Source organism: Camelus dromedarius, chromosome 24, assembly GCF_036321535.1.
Source record: "Camelus dromedarius isolate mCamDro1 chromosome 24, mCamDro1.pat, whole genome shotgun sequence".
Classification (NCBI taxonomy): domain Eukaryota; kingdom Metazoa; phylum Chordata; class Mammalia; order Artiodactyla; family Camelidae; genus Camelus; species Camelus dromedarius.
This window is the reverse complement of record NC_087459.1, coordinates 987,335-1,011,526: the sequence shown is the minus strand read 5'-3', so window position 1 is coordinate 1,011,526 and position 24,192 is coordinate 987,335. Positions and strand designations below refer to the sequence as shown.

Below are 24,192 nucleotides of genomic sequence, written 5' to 3'. Positions count from 1 at the left end.
TGATTGGTCAGAGCTTGATCTCATGCTTGCATCTAGGGTAAGCTGGAGTGGGATCCACAGAAGGCACAGGGACTGAGGTTGGGTAGAGAGTGGGTCCCTAAAGGAGAATTAAGGTGCTGCTGTTGGAAGGAAGGGGGATAGATACCAGGCAGAGATACCCAGTGTTAACAGGTTCTCTCTTGGAACGTTTGGGATTGGGTGAGCACTGACTGGGTCACTCTGAACGTATATGGGGCTGGGTTTGAGGGATGTCTTGTTTGGGCCGTGAGCTCAAAAAGTAGAGAAAGCAAGCATGCTGAGAGAGGGCAGTGTGGGGGGCGCAGTTCCCCGCCCCGACACGGCTCCCCGCCCCAGCTCTGGATGATTTTCAGTCCCCTGGTCCAGCCGCTCGGCAACACTTCTCACCCTTGGTTGTCTGAGACACTCTTGTAACCTCCCAGTAAGTCCCCGTTTCCCTGAAGCCATCATGAATTGGTTTTTCTTCCTGGCAGTCAAAGCCCCTTGACTGGGAAGAGAAGGGCCAGGGACAGCATTAGACTGGCTCACAGGTTTCCCTGCAGGCAGGAAACCTGGCTCCTGGTGGGGATCAGTGCGCCGGGAGCAGAAGCAGGTGAGATGGAGCAGCGCCATGGAGACCTTCACGTGGAGAGCAGCTCCAGTTCCTTAAAGGACAATTAGCAGCAGAGGGAGGAGGAGGTCACTTAATACTCACATTAGAAGGTGACACTCTAACGGCCATCCTTGCTGAATTATTGCCTCCCTGGCCATTCGTTTCCGCAAGAGCTGTTTGCCTGAACTGTACCAGTCACACAGCCCAGGCCTTTGGAGGCCGAATGCAGCCTAATGCTCCTGATGTGTCTGAAACTCTTCATTCAGAAGGGGAAGCCATGAAACGTATCTTTTGAGGGTAGCCATGTCCTTGGTATCTTCAGAGTTGAGTGAACTTCTTGTTCGGATGCCAAATTCTTGTATAACGATTTCATTTTTTACTGTTTTTCTATTCTTATTAAGAACATTGGATTTGGAAAGGTCTCAGCAGAATCAAGCGAAGTAGAAACTTCCTGCAGCTATGACCTGGACTGCCCTCTTTCGTCCTTCCCTTCACCCTGGTCAGCTCCTCCTCACCCTTCAAGGCTTTGCTTAGACATCACCTCCTCCAGGAGGCCTCCCTTGATGGCCTCCACACTGCATCCGTGCTGCTGCTCCTTGTCTCCTGGCCTCCCTCTGTCACAGCACTTGCTCCAGCAGACTATAGTTTTTGTCCTTTATTTATCTGTCTGCCTCACTAATGTGTGAACTTTTTTAGAGCAGGCCATAGCTTTGGCTAATAATAGCTAACTTTTGTTGAAAACTCACATGCCCAGCAAAGTAAGCTGATCTTACACAGAATCCTAGAAGGTCAGTGCTAAAATTACCCTCATTTCACATTAAGAAATTAAGGCACATGGAGAGGCTGGGTAAATCACTGAAGTTCACAGGTAATAAAGAAGGTGAATCAAGATTTGGAGTCCAGTCCGCATAATCACTGCTCCAAACTGCTGGTCCTCCTCTGCCTGGCTCCTTGCAGCTGGCGCAGGCCCGGGCGCTTAGGCGCTCAGTAAACACTGGCTGAACTGAAGTAGGTTCAGTGCCTGTGTGTATGTGCCTCAGCTTACACGGAATCGTCAGCCGTGGTTTTGCTTCTTTTTATTACTGTGATGAGAGTTAGAGGCAGGGTTGGTTTCCCACTCAAGCGAATAGAAGCAAGTTCTCACCAGGACCCTTCTCTCTGAGGCAAAGAGACTTACTCTGTTTTCAAAAACTTACTTCCCACACCAGCCGCTTTCTCAAAGGCTTTAGCTCTGGGGATACAGAGGGAAAGATAACTTCCCATCCATCACAGGCATATCGCAGCTGTCTGGGGCTGAGAAGCAATTGGGAACATCAGATCTTCCAAGAGCACTCGCCTTTAAATTGCGTTACATCGGAAGAACTCAGGCAGGTGTGGAGATAAGTGTGACAGATCTGGCCCCCAGTCCCCAGTGAGCTCTCATGCCCTGGCCCTGCAGCCTGGGTTGGGACCCTGCTTCACTCATGGAGGTTTCCTCCTCAGTGACAGATACAGTCCTTTGGTTTTCAGATGTGGCCATGTGTTTCAAAATAACTCTGAATCTGAGCATTTATCCAGTTGTGTTTGGAGAGAAGAGGGAGCGTGAGCTATGTGTTGTCTTCACAGAGCTCATCAGAGTTCCGCTTGCTTGAAATATAGCGTTTTATTTTTTGGTGATCAAAGTCAACATTCAATAGAAAGAAGAAATTTGGAAAACCAGGAAAACCATAAAGGTAATAAAAATCTAGCAAGGCTCCAAAATAACCGCTGTTAACATCTTGATTTGGATCCTTCTGGTCTTATTTCCGGTGATGTAATTGCACACATACACACGTGGTTAGAATCGTACTCACATGTCGTAAGTGGTCCCTAAGTTAAATTATTTCAGAGTAAACAGATGTCGAGCTTCCGCTCTCCCTTCCCCCTACCCCAGAAGGCTTGGCTGGTATTTGTATCCATGAAGAGAGAAGCAGAAGACTTCACTACTTTTTCAATGAGTCTAAATCTCTGTTTGTAATTTCAGTGCCACAGAGTAACCAGCTTTTAGCCAGTGAGCGTCCATTGCAGTGCACACGGCCAAGACGGCATGATGTGCGTGACTCGGATAACCAGACTGCAGAACGTGACTGCAGGATGAAGTCGTATTTTCTTCCCAAATTCCCCAAACATGATCATTGGAGCCCCCAGCAGCTTGATTGCTGGAAATTAGCTCTCATCACAGTGGCTCCAGCTAGTTCTGAGTTTGCTGGGAACTGTCTCACATGCACTCAGGGACCTGCCTCTTGTGGTTTTCTCTGTGGCCCCCGATGTGGCTGCCAGGGCTGAAGATGACCCTCACTAGGTGGCCGGGCTCCTGGGCACAGCTGCCCACTGCAGTCACTGTCCCTCTGGCTGGGGGTGGGGTGTGGCTGGGCCTGTTCCTTATGTCCCCAAGCACAACAGAGACCAGGCTAGAGCTTTTAATAAGACTTGGCCAACAGTGTAGGGATCGCGGCGGAGACATACAGCACAGGGGAGAACTCACAGTTGCTGTTGCTGGAAGCGGCTGCCCCCAAGTCCAGGGGTCTCGGGAGGGTGACTCTCTGCCTTCCCTCTGGTCTCCATCTCTCCTGAGAGGGCAGATGACTGCCCCACCAGGGGACGGTTCTGCCTGGAGAAGCGGGGTCAGCAACCGTGAATCCCAGAGAACAGGCAACTTCACGCTCGTCTCCTCCTCAGTTCTCTGGCCCAGGCCGGAGCTACCAGTGGTTGGGACTGAAGGGGCTGCAGCGGGCGTCTGGCAGAGCAGAGGGTCCTCAGCGGACCTGAGGGGGTTGGAAGGTCTGTTAATATAGCAGATGTGACACGAAGTGGAAACTGTCCCCATGGGTCCTCTGTGAGGGTCCATCTACATCTGACCTTCACTGGAAGTGGTCTTCCCATGACTTACCTAGTTAGAGGCTTTATTTTAGAGTCAGAAGGTAGATTCCAGGGCCAGGAACTCAGCGAGTCCTTTTTTGCCAGCTTAGTCGGTAATGGGAAGATTGCAGACCTGGGCGCCAGTGTTTGCTCCCCTTTTAACTAGCTCTGCGTGGGACCAGCGGCGCAGCGTCTGTGAGCTAGGATGGCAAATAAAAGCACAAGTGGACAGGCCAACTGTGGTTCACGGACTGTAGTGTTAAAAAGAAAGTTTCCTCTTACAGTAATCTAAATTAGCAGAAGAGCACTCACTTTTATGTAGATGGCTGTTGTTCATTAAAGTGGAGACCTGTATCCGCTCTCCAAACCCGCTAGAAGTAGATGACAGTCCTGTGCTCTGAGCAGCCCCTGCTCCGTGTACTGGACGCAGGTTGGTCGAGCACCTGCACAGATGCAGGAGGTGACAGACATCCTGCTTTTGTGGGACTGAGCTTGGCAGTGCTCTAACCGACATCTGAGCCCAGCACCTGTGTCCACCCTGACCTGTCCTTTCGTCCACCCACCCAAAATTTATTTATGTCCACGAATGTACATTTAGGGCCTCCTTTGTGCTGGGGCAGGGGATACAGCAGTGGACAAAATCAACCAGATTCTTCTGGCTTGAAGAGCCAAACAATAAACAAATAAAGAGGCAGATACCTTGTGTGCCCGTAGTGGTTGGTGCTGGAGAGCAGGAGTGGCCGTCAGTTCAGATGTCTGAGGGAGTGAGGGGACAAGCATTCTAGACAGAAGGAATGGCAACAGCAGTTCCCTGGGGCTCCACCCCCTTTTTTAACCTGTGACTTCTGAACTCAGCTGTACCGACCGCCAGCATCCTCTCGTATCCATCTTGTTCTCCTGCACCTGCTGCCTGGCCTGCTTTCAGTTCTCTCCTGTTCCACGCTTCTCCTGCCATAAGTTGGCCTCTGAACGTGCCCTGCCCTTTGCCCCACAGCTGTTTCCCTTCCATACCTGGTCCATTCTGACTCATTGTTTTTGTTCCAGATCAGAACATCCCTACATGGCCATCCCCAGGCCTAGCACAGCTGCAAGAACCATGTTCCTTTCCTTGCAGCTCCTTATCCACGTGACATGTGTCCACATGTGAGATTATTTGTGTAAACGCTCCGGGAGGGCACGGTTATGTCTGGTTCTGTTCTCCGTGGTATCCCTGGAGCCCAGCCCTGAACTTGAGAGGCAGCATCATACATAAGAGGCACCCCTGGTTACTCCACGGAGGGAACACCCAGTTCTGACTGAGGGCTGGAGGTGCTGGGGGAGAGAAGACAGCTGCCCTGAGCAGGGTCTCAAAGGAAGAGAAGATGCCCTGAACCCAGTGTCCAGCTCTCATCATCTGCATAACGAGTCAAGTGTCGTCTTCTTCACAGGGTAGTCTTTGGGTACTGCTGGCCATGCCACTTTCAGAGTGTGAGATTGGGGTCAGATGTCCAGGGAACATGCCCTGTGCACCGTGATCTGTTCCCTGAAACAGAAGGTCTGCTTGTCAGCCAGCATGAGGTGATTACTGTAGTGTCACCGCTGCAGGTGGAGCAGAGACTGGGCTGGGTCTGCTGCACTCCTAAGCTGCTCAAATGCTATCCTTTTTTAAAAGGAATGCGGGATGGTGCTGGCAATTCTTAGTAAATAGTGCATTTCCGCCTTTACAAGTCTGCCTCATTTACATAACCCAGTGAACCATAAAGTCATTTTTCTCCAAGTTATCCATCTTACTCTCGGCGTTTGACTGCAATAATATCACTCCATCAGCGTGGTCATACAGCAATTCAGGCATTTTGTTCTAGCAGCGAGGACACTTACAGTTAATAACACATGAAGCCATTTCATTAAGAGGAAAGTTTTGTTGGGATCCATTAACACAGGCCGCCAACCAAAACACAAATCATTTCATTCCTTGGATATTAAGGAAGCAAAATGAATTAGGAACCTAAAGCCATTTTTTAAAAGAATCTTTGTTCTCCTGATGTCATCTGGCTGTCTGCGTTTAACAAATCTGCGTGGAGGGCGTGGAGTGTGCAGTTCACAGAGCTTGCTTTTCTCCGGGGTGGACACCGTGCGGTCTTTGGAGGTAGCGTCAGCTAAGGCCCAGCTCTTGTTCTGCCCCTCACCCCCTGGGTCATATTGGACCCGTTGCTTAGTTGCTCCAAGACTCTGTTTTTAGGCGTAAAAAATGGCAGGGCTCCATTGCAAACGCTAAGTAAAACGTCTAGCATGTGATCGGCGCCACTAAGTAGTACCCCATCTGTAAATCCGAGGACGTTCGTACGGCTTAACTTCCACTGTTGGATATCATAATGTGCATAAAAAAGGTTTGGGTCTGAGGTGGAGGAGTCTGGATAATAAGAAGCAGCTGGAAGTGGAGAGGCAGACATTTCATCTACTCTGAAGGAAGCCCGGCAGCCTGACAAACAAGCGGTGTGTGGATGCGCATTTATTCCCGGGTTCTTGCTGCATTCACAGTGGCAGGTTTCTCTGTGGGGTCTGGTTCTTGCAGAGGTTAGGAGCATCTGGCACGTACCTCCTTTGAGGTCCCTGTCCGAAAATAGCACTCTCGCCCGGGAACCATGGCGCTTGTGCGACGGGGGCTGTATGAATGCCCGGGTATCGAGCTCACTCTGAGTCAGACGCCCCAGCAGCACGTCCCAGGTTTCGTTTACATACTTGAAAACCCACCGGAGAAGGTCATTTACCGAACTCCGCTGTTTCTGTTGACAAGTTTTTGGAAGCAGAGGGGATGCTTAACTGCCCAGCCCACAGACTGTGTGTTATGTTTGTGTTCCCTCGCCTGCCTAGCATTTGACAATTAATTAGGCATGGTAATTACCTGCTTTAATTTCGTGATTGCACATCCTATAATTACCCCTAATTCTGTAATAGGGAAGTTCATGTACACAAAGGCAGATGACGATGAAGGTGATGGGGCTATAATATTAACAGCTGCCACTGCTTCCTGCCTGCCAGGCACGGTGGCTCACAACCACCCGACAAAGCTGGTCTTGTCCCCATTTTACGGATTGAGAAGCTGAGTCTTGAGGTTGGAGTATTGGAACCCAGACCTCTTTCCCTGTACAATCCATGCCATTTCTCTGGGCCATTCTGCCTCTTGCAGGACAGGGCTCGGTCCTGCCTAAGATCCAGGGCGCAACTGGCCAAAAAGCCTGTATCTGTGCTCGGCAGACCCTGACGGCAGATCTGGGACTTCAGCCCACTGAAAGCCAGCCCGTAAATCTTCATTCTCTTCCTCCCTTTCTTCCCTCTCCGCCTGCTCCCTCCTTTCATCTATATATTTATATGGAGAATCGAAGCTTGAGGAGGGAAATTAACTTACCCAGGATTGCTTGGCGAGCAAAAGATAGAGGTGGAATTCAAACCCAGGTCTCTCTGAGGCCAGAGTCCAGTCCCTGGGCCCCTCACCCCTGTCAACACTGACATCTGACTGTGTGTCAGACCCATGTGGACGCTCACAGTCTAGTTTAGATGTCCTCCAGTCGTAACTTAGGGTAGAAGCTCACTCTCTGGAGGAGAGTTCTAGGTGTGGCTTTTTTTTTTTTCACTTACTTTTAAATCTAGGCTTAATGTAAATATCAGATGCAGAAATCTTAAATGTATAGTTCAGTTAATTTTTAATTCTATATATATCTGTGTGACCACTGCCCAGAGATGTAGGACATTTCCAGCACCCAGAAGTCTCCTGTGTCCTCCTGCGCTTTGGGTAAGAATCCTTGCCCACCCCAAAGGTCATGAAGATAGCCTTCTAGGTTCTCTCCTAGTAGCTTTCTGATTTTACCTTTCACATTTAGATCTATAATCTGCAAAGAACTGAGTGCAAAAGCCAAGGGCATGATGGCCCATAGCTCCTTACCCATAACAGCCCCAGTTGGAAACAACCCAAATGCCCATCCCAGCACAGCAGGCAAATAAGCCGTGGGGTGTCTGCACCGGGGGCCACTCCACAGCAGTGGACAAGAACATGTGAGCGCCATCCACACCACATGGAGACACCCCCCCCCTTGCCCCCAGTACAGAGCGAAGCGAAGCAGACACCAAGGAGTGCACTCTGCAAGCCCAGTTAGATGACGTTCAAGCAGGTGAGGGGCGCTGCCTGGGAGGGGCCCAGGGAGCGGACGGGAGTGTCCATCTTCTCACTGAGGGTGTTTCCCAGGGGCCCTGTCTACACAAGAATTTGATCCAACCTCAGTGCATCCACACTGAGGTTTTGCCTTCTCCCCGACTTAACCTCTCCTCACCCCAGTGTTATTACAGGCATTTCCGGGGTCATTCTTCCCCAGTGGAAAAGAAACCTCAAAATTCAAATTTCCTCTGAAAATAGAGAAGAGAGGGTTTGCGCCGATTCCTGATTACAGATATTACCCTCCTATTTTATCTTTCTTTTGCTGAGTCGAGGAGATTGGACTGGAAGTGTCCTTTTATTGCCTATTTTAAAAGGGAGCTTGATTCTGCTGGAAGAGGTCAATGCTTTTATTCCTCCAAGGAATTATTATCTTTATGGCTCAAGCAGAAGGAATTGGGGCCTATCACATTTAATTTGGAATGGGGAGCCCTTTACCAAAAAAACAAAACAAGAACAAAAACCTAATAATTTTGGACATAAGCCCTTTCGACTCTTCAGTGAAATATGTGCACAGTCTGGTTAAGTATAATTCAAGGGCAACTTAATTTGCAGAGGAAGTTTCCCAATTTCAGATGCTAAAAGCATTGCTGTTGAGGGTGAACTGTTCAGGTAATTGTGGGCAATTTCAATGGCATTAGGTTCCTGAAGGGAGAAATATAAGTGAGAAGGCACAGCTGGAGCATGTGGTACCCAGGAGGCTGTTCCAAGGATGTGTGATCTGCCCAGGAAAGGCGCATTTGGGCCTCAGGGCCATCGAGCAGGGACCCTCCTTGCCAGCTGCCCAGCATGGCTGGCTTGGGGTTCCTGGGCCCTCAGGAACCTCGGTTTCTGCAGCAGTGTGCTGTGATAGAAAGTGCTGGGCCTAGGACATCAGGCCTGGCTTCAGGCCTCTACCTCCCAACCTCCCCAGGGCAAGTGGCATCCTCCTTTGAGCCCACGTCTTCATCTGGAGAAGGGGCAAGTTCACACTGTCTGCCTTGCAGATTAACGTGAGGACAAGAAGCGAGGCCTGGCGGAGTACCCAGCACACAGTAGGTGCTTCATAAGTGGCAAGTGTTAGTGGTGAAGGTATTTATATTTTGTTGGGATTCTGAAAAGTATCATTTTACTCTCTTGGGGCTGGCAGTGGGTAACTCGACTCTTGCTGAATTTCTCATCAAGCTTCACAATTGACTGCTAACCAGAGAGATCAGGGTTTGATCAACATCCAGACAACAGCAGGTGCTGAGAACGGGGTGCTTGACCGGAAGTGTGTCAGTACAGGGCCTCTGTGACCATCTCCCCTCCCCTTGTTATCTAGCGGCCTCCAGCTAGAACAGAAGCTGATGTGGGAAATGCCTGATGGCCACTCTTCACTTCTGGGAAGACCTCAGCCTGATGATGCTGGCACAGGCAGGACAGTCAGCAAACTTGATGGAAGTACCTAGAACCCTCTTGGATCCCCCTTGGGCATCAGTTCTCACCACCCATTGTTCCCAGGATCCTGCTCTCCCACTTGGCTGGGCGACTCTCAGACAGCTGAGCTTTGAAGAAAGACACTCCAGGGGTGGGTCTGCCATTGCCTTTCCCCTTGGGTATGAATTCCTCCTACATCAAGGCTGAGGTCAGACCTCCTGCCTGATTCCAAGAGCACCTTGGTCTCCACAATGAAATGGGAGTGGAACGTGGGTGGAAGAGGCCCAGTGTGGTCCTTGGCATTTATGAGGCACGTGAGGACTCAGAGGACTAGAGCTGGAGGGCCGTAAAGGGACCCAGAGGCCATCTAGTTCAGCCCCTGCATTTTATGCACGAGGAAGCAAGGCCCGGAAGAAGCAGGGTGCTCCCAGGAGCACCATGGGGGCCAGAGGGGCCACAGCATCCCGTCTCGGGGGCGGCAGAGCTGCTTTCACATACTCCTGAGAAATAACGTGCTTTGGGATTCATGTTTGTGGAGCTTTTTAGGGGAGGGGTGTGATAATTTGTATTTTTATATGAAATTTTTAATGACCCACAGCACAATTTGTCCTAAGCCCCGGGTCTAAGGCTCAGTGGTAATCTGCGTTCTTGTTCTTTACTAAGCAGAGACCCTCTGGTAGAGATCATAAAGCTAAGACAGGTGTGGCTTCAGTGGCAGTGCTTCTTCCAGTTTGCAGAATCTCATGCTTTTGGGGATGATGACAACAGCAACAGGGGCAGTTAACTCTTGGGGCAATTTTATGAATCCTTTCAAGCATCTTTTTTTTTCTGGATTATGCCCATTTCTCTTATGAGTAAACTAAAAGACTCAGAAAGAAGCAATTTGCCTAATATCACATAGGCCCTGTTCTAAGCCCATTCCATGTGTGAACTCATATAATTCTCCCAAGACCCAGTGAAGGAGTTAATATTATATTCATTTCCCAAACCAGGAAGCAGAGGCACAGAGAGGTGAAGTGACCCCCCTCAGGGTGCACAGCTGGCACACAGCCGAGCCAGGGTTGGAGTGGGGGCTCCATGCAGTGTGGCTCCTTACTGCTCACACTCTTATGATGTCAGATCCTCCTCTCTCTGCCACCAGGATCTTGCTTCCCTCCCTGCCCCAGTCATCATGCCCATAGTCTTCCCTCCCCCTGGCACATTTACTTATATTCTCAGCTCAGGTGGCTTCCCCCAGGCCATGGGTCCCCTGGAGCCAGACATCAAGGAGGATATGGGATGAGAAGAGGGTACTTGACATAGCAGTCCTATGACTTGTAAAAGGAAGGGTTGAACTGATGGGTTCCAAGGTCCTATTTGACCCTAGCATTTCGAGGTTCTGAGTTCTTGAATGGCTGCCGTGCCCCATAGCAGGGTATACAACCAGCAGAAAGCTGGAAGGCCAATGGGCGATGCTCTTTCTAGGACAGGATATTTGCTTTGATCTGAACTTTTTCTTAGGATGTCTTTAAAGAATGCAGGCAAATTGGCACCATCCTGCTTGTCAAGAGATTTTTAAGAATTGAAGAAATTAAAGAATTGTTTTCATTGTAAGAATTTTTAAGAATTGAAGAAATTAAAGAACTCAAAAGACTGCAGGCCCATTGGCACCATCCTGGTTTACCAAAGCAAGGGGTGGAGCCTGAAGTTAGATGGTTGCCATGACGCAGGCGCCTTCCGCGCCCACAGACGCTGCCCCCTGTACCGACCCCAGGACCCGGTCTCTGGCATGAGCGTCCTCACAGACAGTAGTTGAAAGAGTTTGAACAGGGGAGGAGAAAATGAATAGAATGGGGAAAATTGGGAGGCCAGACGAGCAACTGGAGGCCTGCTGTAGTGGTCCAGGCAGGGACGGGGCTGACTCTGGAGGTGGGCCTGGCAGGCCCTGCTGTTCAGTACTTGGATGGGGGCTGAAGAACAGCAGTGGTCGACACTGATGCCCAGGTTTCTGGCTCAGGTCCATTCACCGAGGGAGCGAGGTCCCAGGGGGAGCAGGCTTGCTGTGCAGATCCTGAGTACAGATTTCGACAGGAAGGGTTTTATCAAGTCTGGGCCAGAGTTCACATCAGAGGTCCAGACTAGAGAGAAGGATCTGAGAGTCATTGACCTAAAACTGAAATGCACAGACCTGAGACTGGACGCTCCTGTTGGGGAGAGGACAATTCCCGCCTTTAGGGCAGGGGCAGGAGAGGAGGGGTCCACATGGAAAGCCAGGAAGGGGCCGCTGGAGAAGCAGGAGGGACTCGGTGCTTTCATGGAGTGAAGGATTTGGCTCCTGAGTGTGTTATGAAAGATGTAGAATCAGAATTTATAACTCACATTAGAATTGCCAATTTTTATCGTTATGTTAGAGGTTTTTAAGATGTGTATTGACATTCAGTAATTGCAGATTATAATAGCTATTTATCTTTGAAGGTTTTGCTCTCTGGGCTGTTATTAACTTGTGTAATTTTTAAAAACATGCATTGATTGCTCTCCCACTGTTTTCCCTTGTGAAGTAGTGTGTGTCCCTGGACGGTGTTAGGGCTGGTAAAAGGTGATGAAACAGCCCTCCTATTTTGTACTGCCAGAGTGTTCTCTTCATTAAAATAAAGTTTTTAAAAAATAAAATAAAATAAAAAACTTTTATGCCCCAGTTGTGCTTATCCCATCTTGATGTCACCTTCCATCCAGTTGGGCTGATCTCAACTCCGGCCTCTCCCTCGTTCCCCAAATCAATTTGCACCTCCTCCATGTGGTGGTCTGTGTGATCCCAGACATGGCCGCATGGTTTATTCTGTTCCTGAAGACTCTCCCTACTGCCCTGGGAGCAGGTGCTGTTAGTCAGCTCCATTTTATCGACAAGGAAACGCATAGTCAGAGAGGTGGAATAATCTGGTTTACATCAGGGGTTCCCCAAATTGCCCATTGTTTTAGTCCATTTGGGTTGCTGTAACAAACAGCTGTACACTGAGTGACTTAAACAACAGACATTTATTCCCCACAGTGCTGGGAAGTCCAAGATCAAGGCACCAGCAGATGTGGTGTCTGGTGAGAAGCTGCTTCCTGGCTCACAGACAGCTGTGTTCTCGCTGTCCTCACGTGGTGGAAGGGGTGAGGGAGCTTTCTGGGTTCCCTTTTATAAGGGCACTAACCCCATTCATGAGGGCTCCACCCTCATGACCTAATCACTTCCTAATGCCACCACATTGGGGGTTCAGATTTCAACATATAAACTTGGGGAGGGGACACAAACATTCAGACTATACTACCCCCTCATCAGAACCACCAGGAAAGCTTTGGAACACTACGGATTCCTGGGTCCCAAATGGTTAATGTTGCTTACCCAAGGGCTAGTAATGTTTGGAAAGCACTGCCCTTCTCCACGCTAGGTTTGGATATGTCAGTAGAAAAATAACAGTAATGAGGACTCTCTGAATCATCTAAATCAGGGGTCAGAAAGTAAATATTTTCAAGTTAGCAGGCTATATGGTCTTTTTTGCAGCCACTCAAACTCTGTCATTGTATTATGAAAGTAGCTATAAACATAGGTAAACAAGTAGATGTGGCTGGATTTGACCTACTGGGCCATAGTTTACCTCCTTTAATCTAGATAATTAGTCTTGTGCATGATGATCAGACAGGCACTTGAACTTGCTACTCTCCAGGGGATGTTTGGACTTGTGTAAGAATATGCTGCAAGCATACAGTCCATTCAAGACGTATCAGAGTCCCTACTACAAAGACCTCTAAAACATTAGCTTGAACAAATTAGAGGTCAACATTTCTCTTTCGTTAAAAAAAAAAAAAGGTTTTGAATAGATAGTCTGGTGTTTGGTATGGTGGCTCCCTAATGTCATCAGAGACCCACAGTCCTTTTTGTCTTTTTAGTTCCATTCTCAAGATTGCCTCATGATCATAATATGGCTGTTGGAGCTCCAGTCATCACATCTGCATTTGAGAAAGAAAGAAAAAGACGGGGAGAAAAGTAAAAAGGCACTTGTCAGCTGAGTCAGATCTCTCCAAAGAGCTTTCTTAGAAGCCCCAAACAGTGATTTTTGATTACATCTCATTAGCCACTCTTATCTGTAAGGGAAACAGGAATGTGTAGCTGGACATTTTTTTTTTTCCTGAACACATTGCTATCCCCAGAAATATTGGGGGAATTGGATACTGGATGGGCAGCTAGCACTTGCTGTGACTTGGGAGGATGCAAAGAATGCCCCAGATGTGCTGCAGACTGATTCATCATGTCTCAGTGTATGGAGACTGAATGCCTGAAGTCCCTGTTCTCCACAACTAACCAGGCCTTTGTAGGCACTTTTGGGATCTAACGTATCCTTCAGTGTGATAATCAGATCCTTGCGTAACTGTAGTAGCTGTCCTATCAGGTATCTTACCGCTGCTTGGACACTCAGTGCCAAGAACTCTGTTGAGACATACCTTTTCCTCTCTAGGCAGCTTTGGCTGCTATAAAGTTCTTTCCTGATGAAATCTGTCTTTCTCTAGTTTCCATCTGCTAGAAGTTTGCCTCCTGGAATCATCCAGAACATACCATCTTGGTCTTTCCTCTTCCTTATTATAACCTTTTCAGGAATTTAGAGATTTCTACCTCCTGCATCTCAAGGCTCAGGTTGTCCTCCTCCAATGTCTTCCATCTTCCTTCAGCTAATTTGGTTGCAAATCAGCTCCCAAGGCCTGCGCTTTTAATCTTTAAGGTGTGTATGAATCACTTGGGGTTCTGGTTAAAATGCAGATTCTGAGTGGAGCCTGAGATGTTGCATTGATACCATCTCACCACGTGATGCCGATGCTGCTGGTATGTGGACCACACTTTGAGAAGCAAGTGATCTGAATGTGTTTCAGTTCATCTTTTAACAGGTAGCAACCAAAACCTAAGTTGGTAAGGTCAATTTAGAATAGAGCAAGACTCGCCATCTCCTTTTTTTCTGGAAGTTACCATGTACCTTTTTATGAGGGCTAAAGAGTACACGGGCTGTTTGCTGGCCCTTTTGCACTATTCACTTAGCTTGAATTTATTAAAACTTTCGTCTGTGTCCCACAGGCCGTTGCTGTGCCGTATCTCCCCCATCTTACACTTACAGATTTGGTTTTTTGGATTGTCTTGTAAAATCTGACACTGATCTTTTTGAATTTCATCCTATTGCATTCGACTCATCCCTCAGGCCAGTTGAGATCACTTGGTATCTGTCATCCAGTACATTTACTGTCTCTCTTCGCCTGGGGGCCTCTAACAGACTTGATAGGCCTCTATTTCTCCATCTAATTCCACTGAAAACTTCCATCCGTTAATTGAACTTCTTTGGTTTAAATTCTCCTTCCTTCACCTTGTTCATAGAATATCATGAGAGACCTTGACAGTCATCTTACCAAAGTTCAAATGCACACATCTGGGGATACAGGGTGGTTTTTATGTAGAGGCAGAATTTATCATTCACATTAGAGATGCCTACTTTTATACTTAAAAGAGGTTTTAAGACGTATCTTGACGTTCAGTGAGTGCAGATTACAATAGTTATTTATCATCGAAGACTTTACTCTCTGGGCTGTTCTTGACTCATGTAATTTTTAAAAATGCATTGCTCTCTCTCCCATTTCTTTATTTGGCTTTGAGATGTAGTTGCCGTGTGTCCCTGGAAGGTGTAAGGGCCTGTAAAACACTAATGGAACGACCCTTACATTTTGCATCTGCAGAATGTTCTCATTAGAGTTACGGCTTGATTAAAATAAAGAAGTCTTATGCCTGGGTTGTGTTTATCCCATCTTGATGCGACCTTCCAACCAGTTGGGCTGAGATCAACTCTGGCCCTCTCCCTGCCTCCTTCCCCAGATTGAGTTCCAACCCTCCGTGTGGTGGTCTGTGTGACCCCGGGCATGGCCTCACGGCTTGCATGTCCGAACATCCACCACACCACCTGGGGAGGAGGTGCTGTGAGTCAGCTCCACTTTACAGACGAGGAGGCACGTAGCCAGTGAGGATGAATGGCCTCTTGCCAGCAAGCCGTCCCTGCTACAATATGCACGTGACAAAAGCATGAAAAATGCGTCTCTGAGATTAATCGGGCTGTCGGCCTCTGCTGATATTGGGAACACGATGTACAACGCATTGTTCCTGTAGCCTGCCTGATGGAGTCCTTCTCTTGTGTACCCATTTGTTCACTGAGCACACTGAGTCCCTGCTCTGTGCTAGGCGCTGGGCCTCCAGGCTCAGGAGGTGAATGTGGCTCCTGCCCTCGCAGAGCTGGTTTCCTGGGTGGAGCGTTGCCTGAATCCCACTCCTCTGTCATGACAGGTTCAAGAGACGTTGACATTTTCTTTCTCTCTCCTTTTCCTGAAAGGTCTACATCCGGATAAAAGACGACGAGTGGAACATCTACCGGCGGTACACAGAGTTCAGGGGTTTACACCACAAGTTACAGAACAAGTACCCCCAAGTGAGGGCCTACAACTTCCCACCCAAGAAGGCCATTGGAAACAAGGTAGGTCCCGTCACCCAGGAGGCCGCGCAGCCCGCGCACTGCTGCCTGCATCAAGGCAGACGAGTTCCCCTTCTTTCAGGTGGTGATTTCAACGTACGTGCTCCTGTAAACTCATAACTCAACAGATTGGCTAAAATAAGAAAAAACGGGAAGGAAAAAAACAGTCACCCATAATCCCACCACCTGTAGATGATCGTGTTATGTTTTGTTTGTATGGGTTCTCATGGATCTAGGGGAGGGCACACACTTGTTCTGTTTAAGGGCCAGAGAGTAAGTATTTTTGTTTTCATGGACCTGACCACGTCCGCTGAAAATACACATCTCCGCCGTTGTGGTAGCAGCTACAGACAGTGTGGACGCACGTGGGCATGTCTGTGTGCCAATAAAACTTTATTTATAAGAAGAGGTAGCAGCTGGATTTGGCCTGTGGGACATAGTTTGCTGACTCCTGTTCTGGGAAAAAAAATGTTTTCTAGTTTTCATCCTTAGCTTTCATGATACTTTTTTGGACTTAAGAATGTGAAGTTACTTCCCAAGCAGAGCTTCCTCAGAGGAGCTCCTTCTGTTACAACCTCATTAAGGTTAATGATGGATAATGACCTAGCTTGTTTCTGTATAGTTATCCAAGTATCCTGGAGAAAGGAGGTGCCACCCCTCCACAAGCTTGCCAGTCGATCAGCGTTCATTCATTCGGCTGGCATTTACTGAGCACCAGTTAAGTGTCTCCGTGCCAGGGTCACTGAAGGCAACAGCCAAGCCTGGCATTGTCTGCTGCAGCCAGTAGGCATGACTTCTTCATCCTTCATGTTTGCAGCAGTGCTGCACCTTGGCTGTGCTTCGGATCACTCGGGAAGCTGTGAGAACTCTGAAACCTACCCACTCCCCCCCCACCCCCCCCATTTTGAGTTAATTGGTCTGGAGTCAGGCTTGGCCACTGAAGGGTTTAAAATCTCTCCAGGTGATTCCAATATGCAGCCAAGCTGGTGAGCCCTTGGCTCCGAGTCAAGTAGGAGACAGGGTCACTTCGTCACTTTCAGCGCATGAACCAGCTTGGTAGAGACAGTTGAATCAGAGGAGGTAAAGCTGACCCTTCCCCGGACATGGGAGAAGCCGGGCCTTGTGCAGGAGTCATCCTTCCACGACGGAGGTTCTCAAAGTGTGGCCTCTGAGCAGTTGCGTCGGCCTCACCTGGAGGTTAATAGACACACGGATCTGCAGCCTGCACTCCCCCCCCTGCCCCCCCCCCCCCCCCCGGCTCCAGGTCTGAGCCCTGCGCGCTGGCTTGAACAAGCCTCGGGGTGGTGCAGGTGTGGAAGCAGTGTGGCGCCCCGGCACTGTCGTATGGACGAAGCCCTGCGCAGGTTCCACAAGCGATGGCTTTCCTAGTTCTTCCCTCACAGAGGCTCCTGGCCTAGGCTTCCTTGTAGTCCTTTTGTTTGTTTTTCTCAATTTAGCTTTATTTTTTTTTTATTGAAGTATAGTCAATTTACAACGTTGTGTCAATTTCCGGTGTGCAGCATGGTGATTCAGTTATACATACATATGTATATATTCCTGTTCAGATTCTTTTTCATTACAGGCTATTATAAGATACTGAATATACTTCCCTGTGCTGGAAGTAGGACCTTGTTGTTTTATCTATTTTATATCCCTGCAGTCTTTATTGTAGAAAACCAGAGCAAGAGTTTCCATAGCCCACTCCCGACACTTGGAATTCCACAGAGAAGACTGTTACTGACTGTTAAGCTTACATGTTCGGAGATTTCTGTGTGTAAACCGAATTAGAAGTCTGATCACATCAGGGCTGCTGGATCATGATTTAAACAGTTATAAAGCAGGTTTATCTCAGGTCCAGAATAAATCTGCCATTCCATTTTTTTCTGTTAAAGAAAAGTGGAATTAAGCTTATAAAGCAGAAGACTTAGAAATTCTGCACTTGTTCACAATGTAGTTTAAGGAATTCTCACTTGTACTCAAGGAGTACAGTAATTCTTACGAAAAGAAGTGTGGGGTTATTATATACTGATTTAATCTAATGGCTTGCAGGCTCATACAAATCTTGGGACCCATCCAAAAAGTCTCAGATCTGTCCTGGGTGGCAGCCAAACTGTACTTCTGTGGTCTTTTTAGTGGTTCCAGTTCACCTGCCTCCCTCCCTCCCTGCTTAGGTTACCCTAACCCAGCCATTGTCATCTCTGGCATCAGACCTTCCATGGCTGCCTTTTCCCATTCTTGCGCTGCCTACAGTCCATTCCCACGCCGCAGCCGTGGTGAGGTTTTGTATGATACCAATCAGACGGGATCACTGTTAAGTAAAACCCACCAGTGGTGCCAGTTAAATTCAGGACTCTCTACTGTGGCCTATGAGGTGTCCCCTGATCTGTGCCCCACTCCTCTCCCCCTGCAGACCCAGCCACACTGACCTAAGACTTCCATGCCATTCTCGCCTCATAGTCTTTGCACTGGCTGTTCCCTCTGCCTGAAACAGCTTTTTTCCTGATTTCTGAGTGGACAGCTCCTGCGACTCGTGAGGTCTCAGCTCAGTTTCACTCCTCCGAGAGGGTCCTTCCAAGCGTCTGCCCTTGTTAATGCTACTCTCTAGCCCGACTCTGTTTTCATTTTTCCTGACATCTCCTAGCACGTACCATGAGTGGAAGTGACTTATTTGTGTACTTGAGTAGCATCTGTCTCTCTGCACTGGAGTGGAAGCTCATGAAACGGGGCCTGGGTCTGTTTCTGTTCATTGCTCTCTCCACCTCCTAGAATAGAACCTGGCACACCAGAGATACTCATGGCCAGAATTAATGAATAAACAAGGAGAAATTAAATGGAGAGGTTTCCCTTTAATTTTCTTTACTTCACTGGGTCTTGGCACAAAATCAAAAAATCTAAATTACAGAAGTGAGTAGAATAACTTTCAGGGCATCTTTGGAGGTTGTTCTCTACTTTGGGCTGAGTATTTTTTGCAGGGCAGGCAGGAGCCCGGCAAGCCTCTGCAGACAGCCACGCTGGCTGTCTCGAGATCTGAGGGAGTCGCCTGGGAGCTCCCTGCCCACACGGATCTCGCTGGCACTTGGGCTTAGATGGAAGGCGTGTTTTTGATGATGCTACTCAAAGTCTGTATTATTGCTCAGTGAGCAAATGAGAATTGAGAGACTGTCGTTCGTTCTTAGGATAATGGGGTCAGTCTCTGAAAGTTCATTTGGCATTAAGGCTAGGCAGATCACTTTCCTCCGAGCCGCAGATAATTCAACTTGTTGGAGAAATTATGCATTAAAATTCTCATTAAAAGCACATACACCCGCAGTGGAGGAACCGATGGGCACTTGCTGAGCCTTGGAAAGCGCCTTTGCAGCTCCAGGAGAGGCGCAGATTTGAATGCGGCCCTGGGGACGGCAGGACCGCGGTGGGGCTGCGGGTGGAGACGGTGGCAGGAACAAGGGGCATCTGGAGGAATGCAGAGGCTGATGAATTCTTCCATTAGGCAAACACGTCCAGAGTGCAGGGGTGTCACGCTAGGTGTGGGGAGTTGGAGATGATTTAAAGTACACTACGTGCCTCCACAAAGTTCATGGTCTTGTAGTGGGGAAGACTAGTGAGTCAGTTCTCACATGGGAGTCCTGTGAGCCAGGCCAAGGTCCCAGTGCATTTGGGGTCTTGGAGAAGAGCGAGGAAGGGGATGCAGAGCTGCTTTCTGCAGAGGGAAAATACTCTAAAGGCCAGCAGGAGTTCCGGCAATAAACCTTACATGAGGGAGCAGGTGGGGAAGCGGGCAGCTCAGGGGACGTCCTTCCAGTCCGTGTGCCTGTTTCTTCTGTGCAGCTTGTGTTCGCCTCCTATGGCTGCCTGGACAAATAGCACAGAGCTTAGTGGCTTTAAACAACACACATTTATTGTCTTGCAGTTCAGTAGGTCAGAAGTCTCACACAGGTCTCACTGGGCTAAAGTCAAGTGTCAGCGGGCTAGCTCCTTCTGGAGGCTCTAGGGAAGCATCTGCTTCCTGGCCTTTTCCAACTTCTGGAGGCTTCCTGTATTCCTTGGCTTGTGGCTCCGTCCTCTGTCTTCAGTGCTGCATCTCTTGGACCACTTCTGCATAGTCACAACTGCTGACCACAGCAGGGAAAGGCTCTCTGCTTTTGAGATTAGATGTGGCCCAGCCAGATAACCCAAGATAATCTCCATCTCTCAAGGCCCCTAATCCCCTCTGCAAAATCCCTTTTGCCACGTAAGGTATATATTCACAGGTCCTGGAGATGAAGGTGCGAACATCTTCTGGGGAGGCATGAGTCTGCCTACCTCACACCTCTTTCCTCGCCTGGAGTAGGTTACTATTACTACTACCTCACTTTTCAAATGGGGAAACGGAGACACCAGGAGGTGAAGTGACGTGTCCAAGGTCATCTCGCTCAGCGGTGTCAAGGCTGATGTATAGGTCCAGGCAGACGGTCTGCAGAGCCCTAAGCCTTCACGCTCTCACACACAAATCTGCTGCAGAGGACCCTAGAGGACGAATGAATGTCCATTATCAAGCCATTGCTCAGTTGGTAGGCATTTATATTGATTCTACAAGTCAATTTCTCAACCTCGTTGGGGCAGAAGTCAGGGAGCCGGTGAGGCCAGGGCCCGTGGTTGCCTCCTCCTTCTGCTGAACCACTCACCTCTCACGCTCCACCCACTCTCACGTGGGGACCATTTTCAGAGCTGAGAGCCGCTGCCTTCGTAGTCGATCCACAGGCTTGTAAACTTTCCTGGTGAACCTGAGTGTTTGGAGAGGTGGTCATTCACTGATGTGTTTGTGCATGTATTCATTTAGCAGGACTTCGCCGACCCTTGAGAGTAAAGAAGAAAAGAAAAGAAAAAGAAAAGGTTCCTACTACTTCACTAGCTGTGTGGCCTCTGGCAAGTTGTTTGGCCTCTCTGTGTTTCAGTTTCCCCTTCTGTGTACCAGGGATAGCCCCAGCACTTCCCTCCTGGTGGTGTTATGAGGGTTTAAAGTGGGAACGTTGGTAAAGTGCTCACAACAGCACCTGCACATGGTGAGTGCTGCGTCCGGGATTGTGAAAGGGGCCTGCGGGCCAGTGGTGAGATGGAGCAGGCTGACACATAAGTGCAGCCTTACTGCAGAGGGACTCTGAGCCAGTGCAGTGGACAAGCCTGACATAAGTAATGAGTCCAGCACCCACCAACCCTGTATTTCTGTGTGCAGTAATACCAGCTATCACGTTCCAGGCTTGTCATGTGTATATCATGTATATGTCATGTATATGGAGGCTCTGTATTCATTTTTTATCATGCAGTTCTTATCAAGCCCCATAGAAAATGTCCCATAGATGAGGAAACCGGGCTCAGAGGCTGTGAGCCTCCCCTCAAGTTCCCGTGGCTCCTATCAGGAATTGACTCAGACTCGTGCTGATGGCACTGTGCCTTCCAGTCAAGAAGCCCCATAAACTCCCACCCAGATCTGGGAGCTGGCACTGCAGAAAGTCGCGTGTTGACACAGGCTTCTTCGTGGAAATAAATGCACGATCTCGGGGGATTCTGCCAGAAATACCCTCATGTGGAAGAGGATCCAGAAGACAATGCAAATACTGCCACCCAATTAGGACGGAGACACAGGGAGCTCACACACCATCCCCTGCAGCTGAAGGTTTTCCAGAGAGAAATTTGGGAGCGAGAAGCTCCAGCTGAATGAAGCTATAAACTCAAGCTTGTTTCTCATTTGACACTCTGCCAACCACCGTGTAAATAGTCCCGGGACTTAATGTATTAAACAAGAAGAAGAAAGAAATTGGGCTTATTACACATCACACATTTGTGCTTCTCCTTAATACAGTAAAAGCCTCTTAAGATATTTTCCAGGAGAGCAGTTGCTGAAGACGTCTTGCCAGAAAAATTGTCTCGAGAGAGACATTGATGAGCTTCAGACCTGAAATTTGCATATGCATACATATGCAGCTATGTGTGTGTGTTTAGTAGGTGGGGGGTTCTTGGGAGGACTTTTCGAGAATATCAAATTGAAATCCAATGTAAAAATCAAGGTCATTTTATAAACAAATAATTCAGAGCCAGCAACCAGAAGCATATCTGCTGCTCTGTTCCCAACCTGCGTGTTTTCCATGTGTAGCACGTGGAGAGTTTGATTCCAAGAGAATCATCTTGGTGGTCTCAGGTCACAGACTTTGCAGGTCCCACCTCCTCCAGGAAGCCTTCCCTGAACTCAAGAGTGTCAGCCATCCTTCCTCTGTGTTCCTTCCTCACGCTCCCTCTGGGCTGCCTGATGCACAGCCCTTCCCTCCCCCTCCCTCCGCCCAAGTATCCCATGAAATTAGCAGAATTAGAGCAGCTTGTGGAGTCTTTGTCTTCTCAGCATCTCACATAGTGCCTGGCACGTAGTAGGTGCTTAGTTAAACATATTTGATGAATAAATGAATTCAAGCTACATAGAAATCTGTGGGTGAACTCATGGTCTATTTCTAGTAGTTTGTATGGCTTCCAGTTCCCTTTCTCCTCGGGTCCCTGCACTTCTGTAACTTACAGGTCTTTGATCCTTGTGCATAGAAAGATCTCAGGCCTTACCTGCTTGCTGAATGTAGACCCAACAATGAGAGCATTTGCAGGAGGGTCTGCAAAGACTTTGCATCAGCCTTGCCTGGTGACACAACTGGAATCTGGCCCCCCCACTTCACCAGTGAGAACTGGCCAACTCCCCATCTTCACTCATCTCAGACCCAGCCTCTGACCCAGCAGTGCTGAGCCCGTTGGCTTGGAAATTGACATGAATTATAAAACACTTGACTGTCTGCTGGGCATTAAGTGTTGCCCCAAACATTTTCTGGGGCTGTTAAATTACTTGTATGTCATCATTCAATCACTCCTTCTGGTTCTGAAGGCCCTCTGAATATACGTAACCCACGTTATGTCTGCTTTTTTCCCTCACATTTTTGGACACCTGATTAAAATCACAACCTGGAAGAGCACTTCTCAGCTTTTATTCATTTCTCCACTAAGTGAGAATAATTGCTACCTTCCCCTTCAGAACTTCCATTAACATTTGAGAACTGTGTGTTACCATCTTGGCTCATCTTTAGTGAGCTAGGGAGGAAAAAGCATCTTTAGTTTCCCAGGTTGCCGCCATTTTAGCTCTTTCCCCATTACCAGGCCTCTGGGGTGAGACTCCCCCATGGATGGAGGAAGCCGTCTCCTTCCCCTTGACCTTTTCTGCAGCTCCATGGGCCTTATGCACTTTTAGAAGCCATGCACTTTGGCTTCTGAATTACCAGAGGCCAAGAGGTAAGCGTGTGGGCTGTGGCGTCTCACTGGCCACAGTTCAGACCCCGTCTCTGGCACACACCAGCAGCGTGACGTCAGGCAAGTCTGTGAGTCAGTTGTCTCAGCCGTCACTTGGGGCGAGGGCACTTAGATCACAGGCTCTGGTGAGGATCCAGGGAGACGCTGCAAGTTACCTGGTAGCACAGCCTCAGATGCTAGCCGAAGATAGTGGGTTTACAGAGAAGCCTCACTAGTTTGATTGCGGTTCTTTTGTCATTGGTGATCACTCGATCATGTGCATGCTGGGTTCTTTCTCCCATTCTCTTGCCTTCTTCTCCCTCGTCATATCTCTCATTTTTATGGTGGTAGGCCTTTTTTTTTTAAATTTTTATTGTCATTTTTTTAAATACCTCTAATCTTAGGTGTATAGCTTGATGGATTTTCACAAAACAAACACACCTGTGTAAACAGAAGAAATAGACCATGAGCAGAACTCCCAGTCTCCTCTTACCGTTCTCTCCCCATGGGGTGGCCACTCTCCTGATTTCTAGGACAGTAGCTTCATTTTGCCTGTTTTGGGACTTGACATCAGTGGGATCATAGAGTCTATTCTCCTTTGTGTCTGGCTTCTCCCTCTCACCGTCGCATCTGTAAGCTTCATCCATGTTCTTGCAGATAGCAGTCACTGCTATGTAGTATTCCATTGTATGACTCTCACATTTTATGAATTCCATTGAGAATATTCCATTGTATGAATATATCACAATATTTTTTATCCTTGACTGTTGACGGATGTTTGGGTGGCTTCCAGTCCGGCTCAGTTACACCAAGTGCTGTAATTAACATTCTTGTGTGTAGATGTCTTTTGATGGATATAAACCCTGCTATCTGTGGGTCTGTACTTAAGAACTGAATTGCTGGGTCACAGAGTGGGCATATGTTCCACTTTAGCAGATACTGCCAGGAAGGTATAGCTCAGTGGTAGAGCACATACTTAGCATGCACAAGGTCCTGGGTTCAATCTCTAGTACCTCCATTTAATAAATAAGTAAGTAAGTAAGTAAATCAATCAATCAATCAGATACTGCCAAAGAGTTTCCCAGGGTGCTTATGCAGTGATATGTGGCTATACAGTGATGATCTCTTAAAGGAAGAGAAAAAATACATAGATATAATATAACAAATACTCACAATTCCCACCACCTAAAATTAACAGCTGTTTACATTTTGTCGTATTGGCTTTTAAGCTTTTAAAAATTCATTACGAAATATTTTAAATGTGCCCTAGAATACAGAGAAAGATGTAATGAATACACATGTATCATCATCCAGAT

The 24,192-nt window shown here is 48.1% G+C and overlaps 1 protein-coding gene across 4 annotated transcripts in view; it reads left to right on the top strand.

The window, feature by feature from the left end:
* SNX29 (sorting nexin 29) overlaps positions 1-24,192 on the top strand; it is a 591,891-nt gene that overhangs the window by 492,219 nt on the left and 75,480 nt on the right. For all 4 annotated transcript variants that reach the window (XM_064478172.1, XM_010980034.3, XM_031433266.2 and 1 more), the window contains one exon: positions 15,449-15,589. In XM_064478172.1, the coding sequence (XP_064334242.1) occupies positions 15,449-15,589 (141 nt within the window). The remainder of the gene's footprint in view (positions 1-15,448; positions 15,590-24,192) is intronic.